Genomic DNA, 17,130 nt, shown 5'->3' with positions numbered 1-17,130 from the left:
GAGTCTCCAGTATGATCAGTCTGCTCTGGGGTCTCCAGTATTATCAGTTTGTTCGGGGGTCTCAAGTATTATTAGTCTGCTCAGGGGTCTCCAATATTATCAGTCTGCTCTGGGGTCTCCAGTATGATCAGTCTGCTCTGGGGTCTCCAGTATGATCAGTCTGCTCTGGGGTCTCCAGTATTTTATGTCTGCTCTGGGGTCTCCAGTATTTTAAGTCTGCTCTGGGGTCTCCAGTATTATTAGTCTCCTCTGGGGTCTCCAGTATTATTAGTCTGCTCTGGGGTCTCCAGTATTTTAAGTCTGCTCTGGGGTCTCCAGTATTTTAAGTCTGCTCTGGGGTCTCTAGTATTATTAGTCTCCTCTGGGGTCTCCAGTATTATCAGTCTGCTCTGGGATCTCCAGTATTATAAGTCTGCTCTGGGGTCTCCAGTTTGATCAGTCTGCTCTGGGGTCTCCAGTATTATCAGTCTGCTCTGGGGTCTCCAGTATTATCAGTCTGCTCTGGGGTCTCCAGTATTATCAGTCTGCTCTGGGGTCTCCAGTATTATCAGTCTGCTCTGGGGTCTCCAGTATTATCAGTCTGTTCTGGGGTCTCCAGTATTATCAATCTGTTATGGGGTCTACAGTTTTATCAGTCTGTTCTGGGGTGTCCAGTATTATCAGTCTGTTCTGGGGTCTACAGTATTATCAGTCTGCTCTGGGGTCTCCAGTATTATCAGTCTGTTCTGGGGTCTTCAGTATTATTAGTCTGCTCTGGGGTCTCCAGTACTATCAGTCTGCTCTGGGGTCTTCAGTACTATCAGTCTGCTCTGGGGTCTCCAGTATTATCAGTCTGTTCTGGCTTCACTAGTATTATTAGTCTACTCTGGTTTCTCTAGTATTATCAGTCTGCTCAGGGGTCTCCAGTATTATCAGTCTGTTCTGGGGTTTCAAGTATTATTAGTCTGCTCTGGGGTCTCCAATATTATCAGTCTGTTCTGGAGTCTCCAGTATTATCAGTCTGCTCTGGGGTCTCTAGTATTATCAGTTTGTTCGGGGGTCTCCAGTATTATTAGTCTGCTCAGGGGTCTCCAATATTTTCAGTCTGTTCTGGAGTCTCCAGTATTATCAGTCTGCTCTGGGGTCTCCAGTATTATCAGTTTGTTCGGGGGTGTCCAGTATTATTAGTCTGCTCAGGGGTCTCCAGTATGAACAGTCTGCTCTGGGGTCTCCAGTATGATCAGTCTGCTCTGGGGTCTCCAGTATTATTAGTCTCCTCTGGGGTCTCCAGTATTATTAGTCTGTTCTGGGGTCTCCAGTATTTTAAGTCTGCTCTGGGGTCTCCAGTATTTTAAGTCTGCTCTGGGGTCTCTAGTATTATTAGTCTCCTCTGGGGTCTCCAGTATTATCAGTCTGCTCTGGGGTCTCCAGTTTGATCAGTCTGCTCTGGGGTCTCCAGTATTATCAGTCTGCTCTGGGGTCTCCAGTATTATCAGTCTGCTCTGGGATCTCCAGTATTATCAGTCTGCTCTGGGATCTCCAGTATTATCAGTCTGCTCTGGGGTCTCCAGTATTATCAGTCTGCTCTGGGGTCTCCAGTATTATCAGTCTGCTCTGGGATCTCCAGTATTATCAGTCTGCTCTGGGGTCTTCAGTACTATCAGTCTGTTCTGGGGTCTCCAGTATTATCAGTCTGTTCTGGAGTCTCCAGTATTATCAGTCTGCTCTGGGGTCTCCAGTATTATCAGTTTGTTTGGGGGTCTCCAGTATTATTAGTCTGCTCAGGGGTCTCCAGTATGATCAGTCTGCTCTGGGGTCTCCAGTTTGATCAGTCTGCTCTGGGGTCTCCAGTATGATCAGTCTGCTCTGGGGTCTCCAGTTTGATCAGTCTGCTCTGGGGTCTCCAGTATTATAAGTCTGCTCTGGGGTCTCCAGTTTGATCAGTCTGCTCTGGGGTCTCCAGTATTATTAGTCTCCTCTGGGGTCTCCAGTATGATCAGTCTGCTCTGGGGTCTCCAGTTTGATCAGTCTGCTCTGGGGTCTCCAGTATTATAAGTCTGCTCTGGGGTCTCCAGTTTGATCAGTCTGCTCTGGGGAGGTGTTTTGTGCTGTATTACCGTTGTTGTTGCATCTAGGTCGCTCGCTGTTAGTGCTGCCCCTTTAAGTTCTGCAGAATTAAAATGCAGAATTTAAGATTTTTATGAATTTTTGATGAATTATTGGTGAATTTGTGGCCACAGATGACAGAACATGATCAGTTTGTAAACCAAAATTTATTTGATGCAAAAGATAGAAGAATAGTCCATGGAAATCACAATTTAAATTTTTTTTTGCCTTTTGTTTTTTTATCATTGATTTTTTGCTACATCACAAACAATGACTTTCTACAATACGAGCCGCGTCCTGCGTGTCACATGTCACAGGGTGGGGACCGCGGCTCCACTCACTTTACATTTATAGATGTCTCCATCCTTCGTGAGGAGCCAGATGTGTTCCTGATCACAGGAGACGTGGCGGAAGCTGCCACAGAAATCCAACTTGGTCCAAGAGCTTCCCATCGGATTAGAGGCCGAGATCCTTTCCCTTAAAGAGAGAGAGAAGGTTACAAAGATCTACAGGACAGTCCTGACCCAGAGACTCCAGAACTATAATATATTGTAATGTTCTGCCCAGGACTGATCTGTACAACTGGGACTGACATAGACACTACCTGCAGCTGCCACTAGAGGGAATGCGCCACTTACACCACCAATAGGGGGAGCTCATTACCTACAGATTATACACCACCACTAAGGGGAGATCACTACATAAAGATTATACACCACCACTAGGGGGAGATCACTACATACACATTATACACCACCACTAGGAGGAGATCACTACATACACATTATACACCACCACTAGGGGGAGATCACTACATACAGATTATACACCACCACTAGGAGGAGATCACTACATACACATTATACACCACCACTAGGGGGAGATCACTACATACAGATTATACACCACCACTAGGAGGAGATCACTACATACAGATTATACACCACCACTAGGGGGAGATCACTACATACAGATTATACACCACCACTAGGGGGAGATCACTACATACACATTATACACCACCACTAGGAGGAGATCACTACATACACATTCTACACCACCACTAGGGGGAGATCACTACATACACATTATACACCACCACTAGGAGGAGATCACTACATACAGATTATACACCACCACTAGGGGGAGATGACTACATACAGATTATACACCACCACTAGGGGGGGATCACTACATACACATTATACACCACCACTAGGAGGATATCACTACATACACATTATACACCACCACTAGGGGGAGATCACTACATACACATTATATACCACCACTAGGAGGAGATCACTACATACACATTATACACCACCACTAGGGGGAGATCACTACATACACATTATACACCACCACTAGGAGGAGATCACTACATACAGATTATACACCACCACTAGGGGGAGATCACTACATACACATTATACACCACCACTAGGGTGAGATCACTACATACAGATTATACACCACCACTAGGAGGAGATCACTACATACACATTATACACCACCACTAGGAGGAGATCACTACATACAGATTATACACCACCACTAGGGGGAGATCACTACATACACATTATACACCACCACTAGGGGGAGATCACTACATACACATTATACACCACCACTAGGGGGAGATCACTACATACAGATTATACACCACCACTAGGAGGAGATCACTACATACAGATTATACACCACCACTAGGGGGAGATCACTACATACACATTATGCACCACCACTAGGAGGAGATCACTACATACACATTATACACCACCACTAGGGGGAGATCACTACATACACATTATACACCACCACTAGGAGGAGATCACTACATACACATTATACACCACCACTAGGGGGAGATCACTACATACACATTATACACCACCACTAGGGGGAGATCACTACATACACATTATACACCACCACTAGGGGGAGATCACTACATACAGATTATACACCACCACTAGGGGGAGATCACTACATACAGATTATACACCACCACTAGGTGGAGATCACTACATACAGATTATACACCACCACTAGGGGGAGATCACTACATACAGATTATACACCACCACTAGGGGGAGGTCAGAACATACAGATTATACACCACCACTAGGGGGGGATCACTACATACAGATTATACACCACCACTAGGAGGAGCTCACTACATACACATTATACACCACCACTAGGGGTAGATCACTACATACACATTATACACCACCACTAGGGGGAGATCACTACATACACATTATACACCACCACTAGGGGGAGATCACTACATACACATTATACACCACCACTAGGAGGAGATCACTACATACAGATTATACACCACCACTAGGGGGAGATCACTACATACACATTATACACCACCACTAGGGGGAACTCACTACATACACATTATACACCACCACTAGGAGCAGATCACTACATACAGATTATACACCACCACTAGGGGGAGATCACTATATACACATTATACACCACCACTAGGGGGAGATCACTACATACAGATTATACACCACCACTAGGGGGAGATCACCACATACACATTATACACCACCACTAGGGGGAGATCTCTACATACACATTATACACCACCACTAGGGGGAGATCACTACATACAGATTATACACCACCACTAGGAGGAGATCACTACATACACATTATACACCAGCACTAGGGGGAAGTCCCTACATACAGATTATACACCAACACTAGGGGGAGATCACCACATACACATTATACACCACCACTAGGGGGAGCTCACTACATACAGATTATACACCACCACTAGGAGGAGCTCACTACATACAGATTATATACCACCACTAGGGGGAGATCACTACATACACATTATACACCACCACTAGGGGGAGATCACTACATACACATTATACACCACCACTAGGAGGAGATCACTACATACAGATTATACACCACCACTAGGAGGAGCTCACTACATACAGATTATACACCACCACTAGGGGGAGATCACTACATACAGATTATACACCACCACTAGGGAGAGACCACTACATACATATTATACATCACCACTAGGGGGAGATCACTACATACAGATTATACACCACCACTAGGAGGAGATCACTACATACACATTATACACCAGCACTAGGGGGAAGTCCCTACATACAGATTATACACCAACACTAGGGGGAGATCACCACATACACATTATACACCACCACTAGGGGGAGCTCACTACATACAGATTATACACCACCACTAGGAGGAGCTCACTACATACAGATTATATACCACCACTAGGGGGAGATCACTACATACACATTATACACCACCACTAGGGGGTGAGCACTACATACACATTATACACCACCACTAGGAGGAGATCACTACATACAGATTATACACCACCACTAGGAGGAGCTCACTACATACAGATTATACACCACCACTAGGGGGAGATCACTACATACACATTATACACCACCACTAGGGGGAGATCACTACATACAGATTATACACCACCACTAGGAGGAGATCACTACATACACATTATACACCACCACTAGGGGGAGATCACTACATACAGATTATACACCACCACTAGGGGGAGATCACTACATACAGATTATACACCACCACTAGGGAGAGATCACTACATACATATTATACATCACCACTAGGGGGAGATCACTACATACAGATTATACACCACCACTAGGAGGAGATCACTACATACAGATTATATACCACCACTAGGGGGTGAGCACTACATACACATTATACACCACCACTAGGGGGAGATCACTACATACACATTATACACCACCACTAGGGGGAGATCACTACATACAGATTATACACCACCACTAGGGGGAGATCACTACATACAGATTATACACCACCACTAGGGAGAGATCACTACATACATATTATACATCACCACTAGGGGGAGATCACTACATACAGATTATACACCACCACTAGGGGGAGATCACTACATACAGATTATACACCACCACTAGGGAAAGATCACTACATACATATTATACATCACCACTAGGGGGAGATCACTACATACAGATTATACACCACCACTAGGAGGAGATCACTACATACAGATTATATACCACCACTAGGGGGTGAGCACTACATACACATTATACACCACCACTAGGGGGAGATCACTACATACACATTATACACCACCACTAGGGGGAGCTCACTACATACAGATTATACACCACCACTAGGGGGAGATCACTACATACAGATTATACACCACCACTAGGGGGAGATCACTACATACATATTATACACCACCACTAGGAGGAGATCTCTACATACACATTATACACCACCACTAGGAGGAGATCACTACATACAGATTATACACCACCACTAGGAGGAGATCACTACATACACATTATACACCACCACTAGGAGGAGATCACTACATACAGATTATACACCACCACTAGGAGGAGATCACTACATACACATTATACACCACCACTAGGGAGATCACTACATACAGATTATACACCACCACTAGGGGGAGATCACTACATACACATTATACACCACCACTAGGAGGAGATCACTACATACAGATTATACTCCACCACTAGGGGGAGATCACTACATACAGATTATACACCACCACTAGGAGGAGATCACTACATACAGATTATATACCACCACTAGGGGGTGAGCACTACATACACATTATACACCACCACTAGGAGGAGATCACTACATACACATTATACACCACCACTCGGAGGAGATCACTACATACAAATTATACACCACCACTAGGAGGAGCTCACTACATACAGATTATACACCACCACTAGGGAGAGATCATTATATACAGATTATACACCACTACTAGGAGGAGATCACTACATACACATTATACACCACCACTAGGGGGAGATCACTACATACAGATTATACACCACCACTAGGAGGAGATCACTACATACAGATTATACACCACCACTAGGAGGAGATCACTACATAGAGATTATACACCACCACTAGGAGGAGATCACTACATACACATTATAAACCACCACTAGGGAGATCACTACATACAGATTATACACCACCACTAGGGGGAGATCACTACATACACATTATACACCACCACTAGGGAGAGCTCACTACATACAGATTATACACCACCACTCTGGGGAGATCACTACATACAGATTATACACCACCACTAGGAGGAGATCACTACATACACAGTATACACCACCACTAGGGGGAGGTCACTACATACACATTATACACCACCACTAGGGGGAGCTCACTACATACACATTATACACCACCACTAGGAGGAGAGCACTACATACAGATTATACATCACCACTAGGGGGAGATCACTACATACCGGTTATACACCACCACTAGGGGGAGATCACTGCATACAGATTATACACCACCACTAGGGGGAGATCACTACATACACATTATACATCACCACTAGGGGGAGATCACTACATACAGATTATACACCACCACTAGGAGGAGATCACTACATACAGATTATACACCACCACTAGGGAGAGCTCACTACATACAGATTATACACCACCACTAGGAGGAGATCACTAAATACAGATTACACACCACCACTAGGAGGAGATCACTACATACAGATTATACACCACCGCTAGGAGGAGATCACTACATACACATTATACACCACCACTAGGGGGAGCTCACTACATACACATTATACACCACCACTAGAAGGAGATCACTACATACACATTATACACCACCACTAGGGGGAGCTCACTACATACAGATTATACACCACCACTAGGGGGAGATCACTACATACACATTATACACCATTACTAGGAGGAGATCACTACATACAGATTATACACCACCACTAGGAGGAGATCACTACATACAGATTATACACCACTACTAGGAGGAGATCACTACATACAGATTATACACCACCACTAGGGGGAGCTCACTACATACAGATTATACACCACCACTAGGGGGAGATCACTACATACACATTATACACCACCACTAGGAGGAGATCACTACATACAGATTATACACCACCACTAGGAGGAGATCACTACATACAGATTAAACACCACCACTAGGGGGGGATCACTACATACACATTATACACCACCACTAGGAGGAGATCACTACATACAGATTATACACCACCACTAGGAGGAGATCACTACATACAGATTATACACCGCCACTAGGAGGAGATCACTACATACAGATTATACACCACCACTAGGGGGAGCTCACTACATACAGATTATACACCACCACTAGGGGGAGATCACTACATACACATTATACACCACCACTAGGAGGAGATCACTACATACACATTATACACCACCACTAGGAGGAGATCACTACATACAGATTATACACCACCACTAGGGGGGGATCACTACATACACATTATACACCACCACTAGGGGAAGATCACTACATACACATTATACACCACCACTAGGGGGAGCTCACTACATACACATTATACACCACCACTAGGTGGAGATCACTACATACAGATTATACACCACCACTAGGGGGAGATCACTAAATACACATTATACACCACCACTAGGGGGAGATCACTACATACACATTATACATCACCACTAGGGGGAGATCACTACATACAGATTATACGCCACCACTAGGGGGAGATCACTACATACATATTATACACCACCACTAGGAGGAGATCACTACATACAGATTATACACCACCACTAGGAGGAGATCACTACATACAGATTATGCACCACCACTAGGAGGAGATCACTGCATACACATTATACACCACCACTAGGAGGGGATCACTACATACAGATTATACACCACCACTAGGAGGAGATCACTACATACAGATTATACACCACCACTAGGGGGAGCTCACTACATACACATTTTACACCACCACTAGGAGGAGATCACTACATACACATTATACACCACCACTAGGAGGAGATCACTACATACAGATTATACACCACCACTAGGGGGAGCTCACTACATACAGATTATACACCACCACTAGAAGGAGATCACTACATACAGATTATACACCACCACTAGAAGGAGATCACTACATACAGATTATACACCACCACTAGGGGGAGATCACTACATACAGATTATACACCACCACTAGGGGGAGATCACTACATACACATTATACATCACCACTAGGGGGAGATCACTACATACAGATTATACACCACCACTAGGGGGAGATCACTACATACAGATTATACACCACCACTAGGGGGAGATCACTACATACAGATTATACACCACCACTAGGGGGAGATCACTACATACACATTATACACCACCACTAGGAGGAGATCACTACATACACATTATACACCACCACTAGGAGGAGATCACTACATACAGATTATACACCACCACTAGGGGGAGCTCACTACATACAGATTAAACACCACCACTAGGAGGAGATTACTATATACACATTATACACCACCACTAGGAGGAGATCACTACATACAGATTATACACCACCACTAGGGGGAGCTCACTACATACAGATTATACACCACCACTAGGGGGAGATCACTACATACACATTATACACCACCACTAGGAGGAGCTCACTACATACAGATTATACACCACCACTAGGGGGAGATCACTACATACAGATTATACACCACCACTAGGGGGAGATCACTACATACACATTATACACGACCACTAGGAGGAGATCACTACATACAGATTATACACCACCACTAGGGGGAGCTCACTACATACACATTATACACGACCTCTAGGAGGAGATCACTACATACAGATTATACACCACCACTAGGGAGAGATCACTATATACAGATTATACACCACCACTAGGAGGAGATCACTACATACACATTATACACCACCACTAGGGGGAGATCACTACATACAGATTATACACCACCACTAGGAGGAGATCACTACATACAGATTATACAGCACCACTAGGGGGAGATCACTACATACACATTATACACCACCACTAGGAGGAGATCACTACATACAGATTATACACCACCACTAGGAGGAGATCACTACATACAGATTATACACCACCACTAGGGGGAGCTCACTACATACAGATTATACACCACCACTAGGGGGAGATCACTACATACACATTATACACCACCACTAGGAGGAGATCACTACATACAGATTATACACCACCACTAGGAGGAGATCACTACATACAGATTATACACCACCACTAGGGGGGGATCACTACATACACATTATACACCACCACTAGGAGGAGATCACTACATACAGATTATACACCACCACTAGGGGGAGATCACTAAATACACATTATACACCACCACTAGGAGGAGATCACTACATACACATTATACACCACCACTAGGAGGAGATCACTACATACAGATTATACACCACCACTAGGGGGAGATCACTACACACACATTATACACCACCAATAGGAGGAGATCACTACATACAGAATATACACCACCACTAGGAGGAGATCACTACATACAGATTATACACCGCCACTAGGAGGAGATCACTACATACAGATTATACACCACCACTAGGGGGAGCTCACTACATACAGATTATACACCACCACTAGGGGGAGATCACTACATACACATTATACACCACCACTAGGAGGAGATCACTACATACACATTATACACCACCACTAGGAGGAGATCACTACATACAGATTATACACCACCACTAGGGGGGGATCACTACATACACATTATACACCACCACTAGGGGAAGATCACTACATACACATTATACACCACCACTAGGGGGAGCTCACTACATACACATTATACACCACCACTAGGTGGAGATCACTACATACAGATTATACACCACCACTAGGGGGAGATCACTAAATACACATTATACACCACCACTAGGGGGAGATCACTACATACACATTATACATCACCACTAGGGGGAGATCACTACATACAGATTATACGCCACCACTAGGGGGAGATCACTACATACATATTATACACCACCACTAGGAGGAGATCACTACATACAGATTATACACCACCACTAGGAGGAGATCACTACATACAGATTATGCACCACCACTAGGAGGAGATCACTGCATACACATTATACACCACCACTAGGAGGGGATCACTACATACAGATTATACACCACCACTAGGAGGAGATCACTACATACAGATTATACACCACCACTAGGGGGAGCTCACTACATACACATTTTACACCACCACTAGGAGGAGATCACTACATACACATTATACACCACCACTAGGAGGAGATCACTACATACAGATTATACACCACCACTAGGGGGAGCTCACTACATACAGATTATACACCACCACTAGAAGGAGATCACTACATACAGATTATACACCACCACTAGAAGGAGATCACTACATACAGATTATACACCACCACTAGGGGGAGATCACTACATACAGATTATACACCACCACTAGGGGGAGATCACTACATACACATTATTCATCACCACTAGGGGGAGATCACTACATACAGATTATACACCACCACTAGGGGGAGATCACTACATACAGATTATACACCACCACTAGGGGGAGATCACTACATACAGATTATACACCACCACTAGGGGGAGATCACTACATACACATTATACACCACCACTAGGAGGAGATCACTACATACACATTATACACCACCACTAGGAGGAGATCACTACATACAGATTATACACCACCACTAGGGGGAGCTCACTACATACAGATTAAACACCACCACTAGGAGGAGATTACTATATACACATTATACACCACCACTAGGAGGAGATCACTACATACAGATTATACACCACCACTAGGGGGAGCTCACTACATACAGATTATACACCACCACTAGGGGGAGATCACTACATACACATTATACACCACCACTAGGAGGAGCTCACTACATACAGATTATACACCACCACTAGGGGGAGATCACTACATACAGATTATACACCACCACTAGGGGGAGATCACTACATACACATTATACACGACCACTAGGAGGAGATCACTACATACAGATTATACACCACCACTAGGGGGAGCTCACTACATACACATTATACACGACCTCTAGGAGGAGATCACTACATACAGATTATACACCACCACTAGGGAGAGATCACTATATACAGATTATACACCACCACTAGGAGGAGATCACTACATACACATTATACACCACCACTAGGGGGAGATCACTACATACAGATTATACACCACCACTAGGAGGAGATCACTACATACAGATTATACAGCACCACTAGGGGGAGATCACTACATACACATTATACACCACCACTAGGAGGAGATCACTACATACAGATTATACACCACCACTAGGAGGAGATCACTACATACAGATTATACACCACCACTAGGGGGAGCTCACTACATACAGATTATACACCACCACTAGGGGGAGATCACTACATACACATTATACACCACCACTAGGAGGAGATCACTACATACAGATTATACACCACCACTAGGAGGAGATCACTACATACAGATTATACACCACCACTAGGGGGGGATCACTACATACACATTATACACCACCACTAGGAGGAGATCACTACATACAGATTATACACCACCACTAGGGGGAGATCACTAAATACACATTATACACCACCACTAGGAGGAGATCACTACATACACATTATACACCACCACTAGGAGGAGATCACTACATACAGATTATACACCACCACTAGGGGGAGATCACTACACACACATTATACACCACCAATAGGAGGAGATCACTACATACAGAATATACACCACCACTAGGGGGAGATCACTACATACACATTATACACCACCACTAGGAGAAGATCACTACATACAGATTATGCACCACCACTAGGGGGAGATCACTACATACAGATTATACATCACCACTAGGAGTTCACTACATACAGATTATACACCACCACTAGGAGGAGATCACTACATACAGATTATACACCACCACTAGAGGGAGGTCACTACATACAGATTATACACCACCACTAGGAGGAGATCACTACATACAGATTATACACCACCACTAGGGGGAGATCACTACATACAGATTATACACCACCACTAGGAGGAGATCACTACATACAGATTATACACCACCACTAGGAGGAGATGACTACATACAGATTATACACCACCACTAGGAGGAGATCACTACATACAGATTATACACCACCACTAGGGGGAGATCACTACATACACATTATACACCACCACTAGGAGGAGATCACTACATATAGATTATACACCACCACTAGGAGGAGATCACTACATACAGATTATACACCACCACTAGGAGGAGATCACTACATACAGATTATGCACCACCACTAGGAGGAGATCACTACATACACATTATACACCACCACTAGGAGGGGATCACTACATACAGATTATACACCACCACTAGGAGGAGATCACTACATACAGATTATACACCACCACTAGGGGGAGCTCACTACATACATATTATACACCACCACTAGGAGGAGATCACTACATACAGATTATACACCACCACTAGGAGGAGATCACTACATACACATTATACACCACCATTAGGAGGGGATCAATACATACAGATTATACACCACCACTAGGAGGAGATCACTACATACAGATTATACACCACCACTAGGGGGAGCTCACTACATACATATTATACACCACCACTAGGAGGAGATCACTACATACAGATTATACACCACCACTAGGAGGAGATCACTACATACAGATTATACACCACCACTAGGAGGAGATCACTACATACAGATTATGCACCACCACTAGGAGGAGATCACTACATACACATTATACACCACCACTAGGAGGGGATCACTACATACAGATTATACACCACCACTAGGAGGAGATCACTACATACAGATTATACACCACCACTAGGGGGAGCTCACTACATACACATTTTACACCACCACTAGGAGGAGATCACTACATACACATTATACACCACCACTAGGAGGAGATCACTACATACAGATTATACACCACCACTAGGGGGAGCTCACTACATACAGATTATACACCACCACTAGAAGGAGATCACTACATACAGATTATACACCACCACTAGAAGGAGATCACTACATACAGATTATACACCACCACTAGGGGGAGATCACTACATACAGATTATACACCACCACTAGGGGGAGATCACTACATACACATTATACATCACCACTAGGGGGAGATCACTACATACAGATTATACACCACCACTAGGGGGAGATCACTACATACAGATTATACACCACCACTAGGGGGAGATCACTACATACAGATTATACACCACCACTAGGGGGAGATCACTACATACACATTATACACCACCACTAGGAGGAGATCACTACATACACATTATACACCACCACTAGGAGGAGATCACTACATACAGATTATACACCACCACTAGGGGGAGCTCACTACATACAGATTAAACACCACCACTAGGAGGAGATTACTATATACACATTATACACCACCACTAGGAGGAAATCACTACATACAGATTATACACCACCACTAGGGGGAGCTCACTACATACAGATTATACACCACCACTAGGGGGAGATCACTACATACACATTATACACCACCACTAGGAGGAGCTCACTACATACAGATTATACACCACCACTAGGGGGAGATCACTACATACAGATTATACACCACCACTAGGGGGAGATCACTACATACACATTATACACGACCACTAGGAGGAGATCACTACATACAGATTATACACCACCACTAGGGGGAGATCACTACATACACATTATACACGACCTCTAGGAGGAGATCACTACATACAGATTATACACCACCACTAGGGAGAGATCACTATATACAGATTATACACCACCACTAGGAGGAGATCACTACATACACATTATACACCACCACTAGGGGGAGATCACTACATACAGATTATACACCACCACTAGGAGGAGATCACTACATACAGATTATACAGCACCACTAGGGGGAGATCACTACATACACATTATACACCACCACTAGGAGGAGATCACTACATACAGATTATACACCACCACTAGGAGGAGATCACTACATACAGATTATACACCACCACTAGGGGGAGCTCACTACATACAGATTATACACCACCACTAGGGGGAGATCACTACATACACATTATACACCACCACTCGGAGGAGATCACTACATACAGATTATACACCACCACTAGGAGGAGATCACTACATACAGATTATACACCACCACTAGGGGGAGATCACTAAATACACATTATACACCACCACTAGGAGGAGATCACTACATACACATTATACATCACCACTAGGGGGAGATCACTACATACAGATTATACGCCACCACTAGGGGGAGATCACTACATACACATTATACACCACCACTAGGAGGAGATCACTACATACAGATTATACACCACCACTAGGGGGAGATCACTACATACACATTATACGCCACCACTAGGAGAAGATCACTACATACAGATTATACACCACCACTAGGGGGAGATCACTACATACAGATTATACATCACCACTAGGAGATCACTACATACAGATTATACACCACCACTAGGAGGAGATCACTACATACAGATTATACACCACCACTAGAGGGAGGTCACTACATACAGATTATACACCACCACTAGGAGGAGATCACTACATACAGATTATACACCACCACTAGGGGGAGATCACTACATACAGATTATACACCACCACTAGGAGGAGATCACTACATACAGATTATACACCACCACTAGGAGGAGATGACTACATACAGATTATACACCACCACTAGGAGGAGATCACTACATACAGATTATACACCACCACTAGGGGGAGATCACTACATACACATTATACACCACCACTAGGAGGAGATCACTACATATAGATTATACACCACCACTAGGAGGAGATCACTACATACAGATTATACACCACCACTAGGAGGAGATCACTACATACAGATTATGCACCACCACTAGGAGGAGATCACTACATACACATTATACACCACCACTAGGAGGGGATCACTACATACAGATTATACACCACCACTAGGAGGAGATCACTACATACAGATTATACACCACCACTAGGGGGAGCTCACTACATACATATTTTACACCACCACTAGGAGGAGATCACTACATACACATTATACGCCACCACTAGGAGGAGATCACTACATACAGATTATACACCACCACTAGGAGGAGATCACTACATACAGATTATACAGCACCACTAGGGGGAGATCACTACATACACATTATACACCACCACTAGGAGGAGATCACTACATACAGATTATACACCACCACTAGGAGGAGATCACTACATACAGATTATACACCACCACTAGGGGGAGATCACTACATACAGATTATACACCACCAATAGGAGGAGATCACTACATACAGAATATACACCACCACTAGGGGGAGATCACTACATACACATTATACGCCACCACTAGGAGAAGATCACTACATACAGATTATACACCACCACTAGGGGGAGATCACTACATACAGATTATACATCACCACTAGGAGATCACTACATACAGATTATACACCACCACTAGGAGGAGATCACTACATACTTATTATACACCACCACTAGAGGGAGGTCACTACATACAGATTATACACCACCACTAGGAGGAGATCACTACATACAGATTATACACCACCACTAGGGGGAGATCACTACATACAGATTATACACCACCACTAGGAGGAGATCACTACATACAGATTATACACCACCACTAGGAGGAGATGACTACATACAGATTATACACCACCACTAGGAGGAGA

At 43.9% G+C, this 17,130-nt stretch overlaps 1 protein-coding gene across 1 annotated transcript in view; it reads right to left on the bottom strand.

Annotated features, from left to right (window-relative positions):
* Positions 1-2,232: 2,232 nt before the first annotated feature.
* Positions 2,233-17,130, bottom strand: part of LOC140108378 (fish-egg lectin-like) — a 31,609-nt gene continuing 16,711 nt past the window's right edge. The window contains exon 4 of the mRNA XM_072131695.1: positions 2,233-2,562. Within this exon, the coding sequence (XP_071987796.1) occupies positions 2,397-2,562 (166 nt within the window). The 3' untranslated portion in view covers positions 2,233-2,396. The remainder of the gene's footprint in view (positions 2,563-17,130) is intronic.

The sequence above is a fragment of the Engystomops pustulosus genome, unplaced genomic scaffold, assembly GCF_040894005.1.
Source record: "Engystomops pustulosus unplaced genomic scaffold, aEngPut4.maternal MAT_SCAFFOLD_122, whole genome shotgun sequence".
NCBI classification, from domain to species: domain Eukaryota; kingdom Metazoa; phylum Chordata; class Amphibia; order Anura; family Leptodactylidae; genus Engystomops; species Engystomops pustulosus.
The sequence above is the reverse complement of the archived record's forward strand: the minus strand, read 5'-3'. Positions and strand labels throughout refer to the sequence as shown.